Source organism: Microplitis mediator, chromosome 6, assembly GCF_029852145.1.
Source record: "Microplitis mediator isolate UGA2020A chromosome 6, iyMicMedi2.1, whole genome shotgun sequence".
NCBI classification, from domain to species: Eukaryota; Metazoa; Arthropoda; class Insecta; order Hymenoptera; family Braconidae; genus Microplitis; species Microplitis mediator.
In genome coordinates, this window is record NC_079974.1 from 18,091,263 (window position 1) to 18,101,478 (window position 10,216).

At 31.3% G+C, this 10,216-nt stretch overlaps 4 protein-coding genes across 4 annotated transcripts; 2 read left to right on the forward strand and 2 right to left on the reverse strand.

Annotated features, from left to right (window-relative positions):
* Nucleotides 1-69: 69 nt before the first annotated feature.
* LOC130669864 (ubiquitin-protein ligase E3C) lies at nucleotides 70-3,925 on the reverse strand. Its single transcript, XM_057473001.1, has 3 exons — nucleotides 3,202-3,925; nucleotides 601-3,127; nucleotides 70-526 (listed from the first exon to the last, which is right to left on the reverse strand). Exons 1-3 carry the CDS (start codon nucleotides 3,606-3,608, stop codon nucleotides 359-361), a joined length of 3,102 nt encoding a protein of 1,033 aa, XP_057328984.1. The 5' UTR covers nucleotides 3,609-3,925; the 3' UTR covers nucleotides 70-358.
* Nucleotides 3,926-4,157: 232 nt separating this feature from the next.
* On the forward strand, nucleotides 4,158-4,935 carry LOC130669870 (small nuclear ribonucleoprotein F). The gene is made up of 2 exons (XM_057473007.1): nucleotides 4,158-4,315; nucleotides 4,626-4,935. The coding sequence occupies exon 2, from the start codon at nucleotides 4,632-4,634 to the stop codon at nucleotides 4,899-4,901; it is 270 nt and encodes an 89-aa protein (XP_057328990.1). The 5' UTR covers nucleotides 4,158-4,315; nucleotides 4,626-4,631; the 3' UTR covers nucleotides 4,902-4,935.
* On the reverse strand, nucleotides 4,918-5,514 carry LOC130669869 (chromosome transmission fidelity protein 8 homolog). Its single transcript, XM_057473006.1, has 2 exons — nucleotides 5,341-5,514; nucleotides 4,918-5,273 (listed from the first exon to the last, which is right to left on the reverse strand). Exons 1-2 carry the CDS (start codon nucleotides 5,358-5,360, stop codon nucleotides 4,955-4,957), a joined length of 339 nt encoding a protein of 112 aa, XP_057328989.1. The 5' UTR covers nucleotides 5,361-5,514; the 3' UTR covers nucleotides 4,918-4,954.
* Nucleotides 5,515-5,562: 48 nt separating this feature from the next.
* On the forward strand, nucleotides 5,563-9,031 carry LOC130669866 (NEDD8-activating enzyme E1 regulatory subunit). Its single transcript, XM_057473004.1, has 6 exons — nucleotides 5,563-5,767; nucleotides 5,886-6,050; nucleotides 6,127-6,309; nucleotides 6,365-6,860; nucleotides 7,940-8,073; nucleotides 8,133-9,031. The coding sequence occupies exons 1-6, from the start codon at nucleotides 5,700-5,702 to the stop codon at nucleotides 8,701-8,703; spliced, it is 1,617 nt and encodes a 538-aa protein (XP_057328987.1). The 5' UTR covers nucleotides 5,563-5,699; the 3' UTR covers nucleotides 8,704-9,031.
* Nucleotides 9,032-10,216: the final 1,185 nt, after the last annotated feature.

The following is a 10,216-nucleotide window of genomic DNA, read 5'->3' on the forward strand; positions in this document are numbered from 1 at the left end:
TTGATATGTAATTAAACAATTGTTGTATGCCTGCTACATTTACACTCATAAGAATCATAAATTTAAAGCTAATTTTATAAGGAATAATTTTATTTACACCAATGATTACATGTATTTATTATTTATTAATAAATCACTTAATTTTTAACCTTTCACGCCCTTATTATTAATCACGCATTAATAACTTCTAATTACCTCACAGAGAATTACGTATACCGTTATATAGTTTTAAAAATTATTATTTTTAATTTACAACATATATATTTACAATTCGAGGAGGAAAAAAAAATACAGGAAAAGGTACTGGTAGAAAATAAAAATTATTTAAAGACGGAAGTTATTTATTGAGTTGTTTAATTTAACTCAGCTCGAAACCAGCACCAGCTTGAATAGCGTAAAGTAATTTTTCACGTAGCGTTACTTCATCAGGAAATTCTGGTAATTTTAAAAGATTCATACAGGTACTGGATGTAGGCAACCGATCCAGACTTCCGGCATTTTGTATACAAAACGGAGGATCGAGTTCCTGAAATAAATTAAAATAATTAACATTCGATATTAAATATTTAATATTTAAAGATAATCAAAGCTGTCAGTTACCTTGAAACCTAGAAGAGGGGGTCGACTACAGCTGGTAACAAATTTAAGCAACTGTCCTTTTTGTTTGTTATTAAATTTCTCGACAACGCGCCAAAATGCCCTAATAGTTGGATGATCTATCGCATAACCACCAGTGTAATTAGTGTGCTGTTTCAGATCATCAACATCAACTGGAATCTGTGCTCCAGAAATTAGAACCTGCATCTCTTTGTTGTTGAACATCTGGAGCCACTCCAAAGGAATAACATTAGCAAGTCCTTGTTTGAAAGCATAACACTGAGGACGTATTTCTTTATTAAGTTTGTAATCGGCCATCAGATGAATGTACTCAATGCGATTGGCGTTCGTCACAGGAATCTGCGAACCCTTGGGTTTTAGTTCATCGACTCTGCGTTCGCCCAACTCGTCTGACAGTACAGTAAAATCTAGACCCAAGTCAGCCACGTCACCTTTGTAACTCTTCAAGTACAGAAGATTTCTGTACATCACTGGATCCAGTGAGTCTAGATGATGAATGTCAACATCCGACTGTATGCCAACTATTTTTGATAAGAAAAATTCAGCAAACGGTAACTCGACAAGTAAATTTTCGTAGATCGCTTTACCCAACATTCGTCCAATAAAATAATAATGCTTTGGAAAATCATCAAAAAGCAAATGAACTTTTGGATTTGGATAGAGCATATTGTCTTTAGTGAGTCTGAAGAATCCGCGGTTTGGATCAAAGCTTGTTTTAAGTAATTCTGATAAAAATTCTCTAAATAATCCACCACCATCAACACCAGGTTCATCAAGGCCTGCTGTATTTATGAACTGTACTCGCATTTTCAATCTCAACTCAGGTTCATTCTCAGGCGACAGTTTATCCAAGGAGTCTTCGTACAAATAATTTCTACGCACACCGATGTGGATTGTCGGGCCCTGCATAAAATGAGAAAGCTCGCCTTGCTGGTCGGATCTGTCTTTTTGTATCAATGACTGGAGTACCATAACACGGTCATTAAATGGCACAATAAATGGTACCGTTCTAAGTAAAGTCAGTGCTCGCAATTCTTTAGTCGAAAGAGGCGGACCACTAGGTGCTTCTTTATCTGACTTCAATAATCCCCCAGTGACTCCTTGACGTCGTTGCCAAATTAAATCAAACTCGGGTTTGGGACTAATCCAATGACCCTCTGGACAAAATTGTCTTCGCAAATCACGTGAATGTAATTGCCGTAATAGTCCAGTTGTTGCCTTAAACAAGTACTCCCATATCTGGGTGTCGTGTTTTGACAAATGTCCTCCGTCTGTATCGCTCATTGACCCAATAACAGCGCGCATGTGATTATCACGTACCATAGGTCTTGTATCGGAGAAAATAATTTCAACAAGACCTAGACAAATGTCTTTGAGGTGTCCCGACAGTGGTACAAGCTCAGTCGTATTAAATGGCATTGCACTTTGATCATTCTGTGATTCATCTGAACGAAAAAATTCGTTGTCATGGAGAGTTGCTATCAGCAGACTAAATAGTGAACAAAAGACAGCAACTAGTGGTGCGACTTTTTTAGTGTCCTCAGTAGTTGGTGCTATTCCACGTGATATCATTTGCAAAAGAGGTGGAGTCGACATCAATGTTGCCCATAAACGCCGCAAAAAAAGTGGTTTGAAGGCGAGCATATACAGCAATTTATATTTATGCGTCGCTAGTTTGTCTGTTTGCAATAAATTATCACACAGACGGCATAGATACTCCAAGACAAGTGGGTTGTCATTGTTGTACTCCAAAGCACTGAGAATACGATTCACCCGGGCTTCGTTGTTCAACATACCCATGCATTGTCGCCACATATCTTGATTATGATCAACAGTTATCGTGCCACTGTCTGTCGACATGTTGTCATCTTCCATCTCACCTGTCGTAAATTCTCTTACATTCCACGGCGCTTTCTGTGTCAAACTCAAAGACCCAAGTACCTGAATGTAGTTTACAAAAACATAATCATTTGATAGGGAAAAATTAGCCGGCTCTAATGATAAAGTGATGTAGAAAAGACTTGTCGTTGGTTCACTGATATTTAATTTATTTATAACGATCAGTAATTCAATGTACGGCCAAGTTTGTAGATCAGTCAGAGCTGGTACCAAAAATGAACGCATTGCTTCAGACATTGTCGGCATTAAAACAGTGTAGATAAATTTAGTGAGTACAGGTACATAAAATTCTTCACATCCTGAGCACAATTCTAGTGGACGTTTCATCAAATTAACGTAACATTTTATTCTAGGTGTTAATGGTACTGTCGTGATGTTGGTGGATGGCAATGACTGAATGTGTTGTTCAAATAGACTCATTAAATTACCAAAATATGAATTATTAATTAAATAAATTAATGTATCACGTAAATAATTATTTCGTTTTGTTGCATTATCGATAATGTCATCACACGTTATGATAAAAGTCTCAAGTACTCTCAGAGGTATTGCTGTTGATTGGCTATTGGTATTATGTGATATTAATTCTATGCTATGTTTCAGAATCCATCTGCAAATAAATTAACAAATATATATAAATAATTAAACTAAACTAAAATAAAATTTTATAATTTCAATACTTACTTTATTCTCCATGACCAAGAAATATTATTAATTAAAATTTCTTTTTTATTAGCCAGTACTTGTTCCAACAACCAATTGAACCTCTGCAGATCCGTACTGAGTTGATAAAAAAATAGTAAATTTTTAACATAAGGCTCCAAGATATCAAGAGATAAAAATTTGACAGTTAATTGAGATCTTGCATTATCGAATTCTTGTCTACTCCTTCGTTTTATTGACTGACGTATCAAGTAACTTCTCGTGTAAGCTTGAATTTTCAAAGTAGCATTATTACGTTGACGAATATCTTCACGTTTCATGCGTTCAAGATGGGCATGCTGGAGCAACACCGACTTTTCATTTCTCTTGCTAGCACCAGCTAAATTTTGCTGGGGCTTTCTTCTGTAATCCCCTTCAAAACTGTACATCTTGTTACATACTACCTAATCACTCAATAATTGACAGTCATCGTGCTCATTTAAACTATTATTTAAATATTAAACTATTTAACAAAAATCATATCAATAAATTTATTAAATTTAAGTAAGTCATTGTATTGTTGTTTTATATTTAACTACGATTTGACAAACGTTATTGGTTATATTTTTATTTAAATATTTATTTGAATGCTGATGAAAAAAATTTATACCACAATTAAATATTTAATAATTAATTAATAATTAAAATTTTTATATTTATATATTATGATGAATCGCACAATAATATGATGACGCGATGATTATCAATGACTAAATTTTTATTATGGAAGTCTTTGATGATGAGTAATCTGAAGGTTGCTTCATATTGACATATTTTTTATAGTTGGATTAGCAAGAGTTTGCGTTTCGGATATTTTCGGTTTTTACCCCCACCATTTAAATTTAATACCTAAGACATGGCGCTTTGATGGTGGAGGTAAAAAACCGAAGCGCAAAGTCTCGCTAATCCAACTATACTTTTTGGTTTTTTTGTGTTGGCTAAATCTACCAATCGGTATATATTTTTGCCTCATCATTGTCACACTTCAAACATATAAATATACCGGAGTGTAAAAAAAACTCTGGGTAATAAACAATCAGTTTATTTTATTTAAATAAATAATTTTTTACTTATAAACCAAAGGACAAAAAAATCTGTAAGTTTTTATATTTATAATTTATTTATATTTTATTTGAATTTTAATAATTTGTAATTTACCAGCATAACCTAAAATTAATTACGTTTACACGTTGATTAAATTTAAAAAATATTTAATTTTTGTAAACAAATTACAGTTTATTTAAAAAACAATATGAAAGATTTTCAAAATTCCCGGCATTGGTATCCATTCATTTTTAAAAATTAATATACAATTTATTTATTTAAAATAAAACTGTGTTTGATGTTTTGATTTAAAAAATCCAAATTATTTAAAATATTGAATTTATTTTATTTCCAAATTCTAGATCAAAATGGCGAGTGCTGCGATGCCAATAAACCCAAAACCTTTTCTAAATGGATTGACAGGAAAACCAGTGATGGTTAAATTAAAATGGGGACATGAATACAAAGGATACTTGGTGTCTGTTGATGGCTACATGAATTTACAACTTGCCAACACCGAGGAACACGTCGACGGTGTTTGTACAGGAAATTTGGGCGAAGTTTTAATAAGATGTAACAATGTTATGTACATAAGAGGCGTCGATGAAGAAGACGAAGAAGGAGAAATGAAAGATTGATGCTCTTTAGAATAAAAAAAAAATTTTTTGTAAACTAATTGTCTTTTATTTTATTATAATGATTTATTAAGTGTCGAATCTGCTACAATGGGCTTAGGCCGTCCTTTGAACACCAGTTTTTTTTTAACAATCGCATTTACCACATACTCAGTACCAGTTGTCCCATCGGTGGTTTTTTTTTCCAGCACCGCAAGAGGTTTAGGTAAAACCAATTCCTTGCCATGTAAAATATGCATTCCAATAATTAAAACCGGCGTGTCATTTTTTTCGTAATACAAATCACCGATAAAACATTTGTCTGAAGAATTTGAACTGTGGAATTCTAAATTTCCTTGTAATTCAATAATTGCCCATTCTTGTAAAACTCCATCTCTGTTAAAATAATAATTAATAAATTAATTAAAAGGTTTTATTTATAATTTTGTAAAAATTTACTAACCTTACTATGGGCACAATCATTGTAGCGGGAAAAATAAATAATTAAATTTATTATTATTTATATTTTTTATTTATTTTATTAAATTATCAAAAAGAAAGCTAAAGACATCTGTTGCGTTGATCAATGAAAGTAAACCCATTATCGTTACCATCATAAGTAAAGAAATATATAACGATAGATGGCAAGTCAAGCAATTTGTTGATTTTTTTTTTAACCTGAACTGAACCTGTTATTTTTCATACGAATACATGTGATATGTGATCACAACTTAAGTCATCATCTCCAACCATTCAAACTTTTATTTTTTGGCTGTGCATTTTATTTTGACAGGAATAGATTTTATATATTTATTTAAAGCAATGGCTTCGCCTGCACCTAAGTCACCTGAACAGTCAGATAAAATTAGAAAATATGACAGACAATTGAGGTTGGTTTTATATATTTATTAAGTATAACCTTGAAGATTCTGCAATTAATTATTTAAATTCAGACAAAATAATTTTGTATGAAATTTAAATTTAAATTTGAATCGTTTATCTCTCCAGACTATGGGGTGATCATGGGCAAGCTGCGTTAGAAGAAGCTCATATTTGTCTTATAAATGCAACTGGTCTAGGAACCGAGATCTTAAAGTCTCTAGTTTTACCAGGAATCGGTGCATTCACGATTGTCGATGGTAAAAAAATAACCCAGGAAGATATTGGCGCCAAGTAATTAAATTACTGATAATTGTTTTATTAATTTTAAAATTTACTGAAGAAAATTTACTATCTAAGCATACCACAGTTTCTTTCTAGATCCAGAGAGTTTTGGTAAATCACGAGCGCAAGTGGCAGCTCAGATGTTATTGGAATTAAATTCAGATGTCAAGGGTGATTTTATTGACGAGGAATCAGATAAAATATTAGAAAATGACCCTGAGTATTTTACCAAGTTCTCAGTTGTTGTGGCTACCGCATTGACGGAAGAGTATGTTAGTAATGAAATACTTTAAGTTTTGATTATAATGTAATTATTTTTTTAGGTCTTTAATAAATTTGTCTAAAAAATTGTGGGAGTTGAATATTCCTCTGATAGCCAGTCAGAGTATTGGGTTCATCGGATACATGAGAGTCCAAATACAAGAGCACAATATCATAGAGTCTCATCCAGACTACGAGATGCCAGATCTCAGGCTAGACAAACCCTTTCCTTCACTAAAAGCTTATCTGGATTCGATAAATTTAGACGCCATGGACCTCAAAGACCATTCACACACGCCCTATGTTGTTATTTTATACAAATGTCTGCAAGAATGGTCGTCCAAAGGAAACGATTTACCAAAAACTTACAAAGAAAAGCTGCAGTTTATACAATTTATAAGAGATAAAATGTGGAGGGATGAACAGGGCATTCCTACGGAAGAAGAAAATTTTGAAGAAGCAATCAGAGCCGTTAACACTTCGATTGGTGTCACCCAAATACCCAGTAATGCTTCAGAAGTACTGGAAGATGCTCGTTGTATAAATTTAACTGCTAAGGTAAATTATCTAATATATTATTGATTATATAAAATTATAATTAATGAGCAACATATTCACAATTCTCAGTAAGTAAATTTGAAAAATGTATGATAAGAGTATATTTGAGGTTGCGATTGCGTGTTTTGTTTTCGTTCTTCAAACTTTTGCAGAATTCGAACTTTTTGAAATAAAAAATTTATGTATGACTTGAAGTTAACAATTGCGTCGTTACCAAACTTAAGGCGTGTTCAGAAATACACTCTGGAGATGAAAAATTACCTATCCAGGTGTGATTAGTACCTTTGTAATGTTAAATCGCATCTCTGGTTCTACCAGAGGACATTTCTGAACGCAGGAGTTGAATATTTCTCTTCCAGAGTGTGTTTCTGAACACGGCCTTAACATTTATTCTTTTTCACTTTTTTTCAAATTCCAGTTTTCACATATGATTGGTCGATTAAAATGTTGAATAACTCAAAAACCACTCAAAATTTTCAAAAGTAGCAAAGGAACTTCATGCTTAGAATCACCTCCTCTATCTAAATTTTCTCACTGTAAAAGTAATTCTGGATCACCCTGTAGTTACTATATGACTGCTCGAGTATCTATCAAATTTATAAAATCTGATTTGAATTCAACTGTTTATTAAAATCTCTACTGTAAAATCAACTCTACACACGGTCAAATTTTTTTTTTATTAGTCATATATATTTTTTTCACTGATACCAAATTAAATTTTTTTAATTTTTATTATCAAAGAAAACGTGGCATAGACTAAATTTTTTTTGTTTTCTCTTAATTATATATATTCAGTCATATTTAGTGACAGAATAATTAAAATATTAATTTATTTAAAGAAAATAAATAGATATTATTTTCCCACGTAATTTAAATGTAATTCGAATGATATAGATTAATTAATTTGTCTCGAAACTTGGTAATAAAAAAGAGTTTAAACAATGAAAAGGCACAAATTCAAGTCAATACCTTTTTAACGATACCAAATTTAATAACATTAACTGATTCCATCATATAAATATGGCGGAAACAAAATTTTCCTTACTCTTTTAATAATATTTATTATTTAAAATTTTCAGAGTAGTCCATTTTGGATAATCGCTAAGGCTATTCGTGATTTTACCCAAAATGAGGGGATGGGTTTATTGCCAGTTAAAGGAGCTCTTCCTGATATGACCGCAGACAGTGAAAAATATATAAGCCTTCAGCAAATGTAAGTGTAAATGATAAATAAATAACTTTTTAATCATTACATTAATTTTATAATCGTAGATATCACAAGCAAGCTGTTGCTGATGCGGAAGCAGTATGGCGACATACTCTCAGTTTACTAAAACAATTAGGGCTGCCGTCAGATACGATTTCTGAAAAACATGTTAAATTATTTTGTCGGCATGCTTCAGACTTACACTTCCAACGAGGAACATCTATTGCTGATGAATATGATCCAAAAACAATAAATACAAATTACATAACTGAGAACTTGGAGAATCCTGAGAGTCTGATGGTTTATTATGTAGTTCTCAGAGGAATGCAGAAGTTTCAAAATTGTTACAACTCTTATCCAGGGGAATTCGACGATCATGTTGAACCGGACATTGCTACACTCAAGGGCTGTATTACAAAATTACTTGGAGAGTGGGGGTGTGGACCATTACCCACTGTCGATTATATACATGAGTTCTGCCGATTCGGGGGTGCTGAGTTACATTCAGTGTCTGCATTCCTCGGTGGACTCGTTGCTCAAGAAACAATTAAATTTATTACTTGTCAATACAAACCTATTCATAACACATTTATTTATGACGCAACTTCATCAAAATCAGACTCATTTTTATTTTGAACTACAAGTTAAATGTTGATTATGATATTTTTCAAAAATAAACCACTGTAAAACTAATAATTTTTTTGTTTGCTAATAGCTAAGTGTTACAGCTGGTCATTTCATTGAGTGTCAACTTACTAATATTTAATTTTTTTATTTAGAAATATTAAAATTGTCGCTTATTTTAATTTATTAAAGAAACAAACGCTGACTAGTACTCGGCATCAATAACTACAGGTGTACATATACATTTGAATTATTTAAATAGAAATAAATATGAACAACATGGCCTTAAACTACTTTTTTTATCAACTTCATAATCATAGTAGTTTGAATGTCATATGAATGAGAATTTTGTAAAAAAAAATAAATAATAATTTTATTAATTAAACATTTAGTGAAGCTGGATACTTTATTTCGAATAAGTTAAAAATATTTTATTTGAATATAAAAAAAAAACAGTTTATTTTTCTTATAACTATTTTATACAATTAAAAAATAATTAGACATTCAATACATAAATAATCATGATCCTGAAGTTAGCAGACATTTAAAAATTTTTGAATTTTTGATTTTCAAGAAATCGATTGCAAAAAAAAAAAATAAGAATATGCACATGTAGAAAATTAAAAAAACTACAGTTACAATTTTTTCAAATATTTTTTTTTTATGGTTTATCGTCTAAAAAAAATCAAAAAATTATTAGACGTCTGCTAACTTCAATATCATAAATAATCTATGATCCTGAAGTTAGCAGACATTAAAAAATTTTTGAATTTTTATTTTTCAAAAAATCAATTGCAAAAAAATAAAATGAAATTATACACATGTAGAAAATTTTTAAAACCACAGGTGCAATTTTTTACAATATTTTTTTTTCTATAGTTTATTGTCAGAAAAAAAATTCAAAAATTACTAGACGTCTGCTAACTTCAGTATCATAATAATCTACGATCCAGAAGCTAGCAGGCAATTAAAAATTGTCGGATTTTATTTTGAACAATTAAATTTGAACAAAAAAACAAACTAAAAATATGCACATGTAGAAAATTTAAAAGACTACAAGTGCAACTTTTTTAAATATTTTTTTTTTCATAACTTATCGTTTTTTAAAAATCCAAAAATTATTAGACGTCGGCTAATTTCAGTATCATAATAATCTCCATTTGTTTGAGGTTTAATGTTAATTGGTTTTTAAATTTATCATCTTTACCGCCAGTTACCAGTAGTGCACCCTAATTAATATAATGATTGACATAAATAGATTTTAATAAAATGATTAAATTTCAATTTTTTAATTTTGCGCCGTTGGCGCTACTACGCGTTGCTGTGTTCGACGTTCAAATTTTTGCCAAGTGGGGGCAGTCGATGAATCGCAAAATCGATTGCTTTATATCAACTGACGGTTCGATAGCGGCAGTCAGTGTCATCGACAACTTCAGTAGTAGTCCAGATCCTTCTTTACGTTTGAATTGAAACACAGTATTGCAGTGGCATCAAGTAATTATCCATAAAATTTATTGTTTAATTA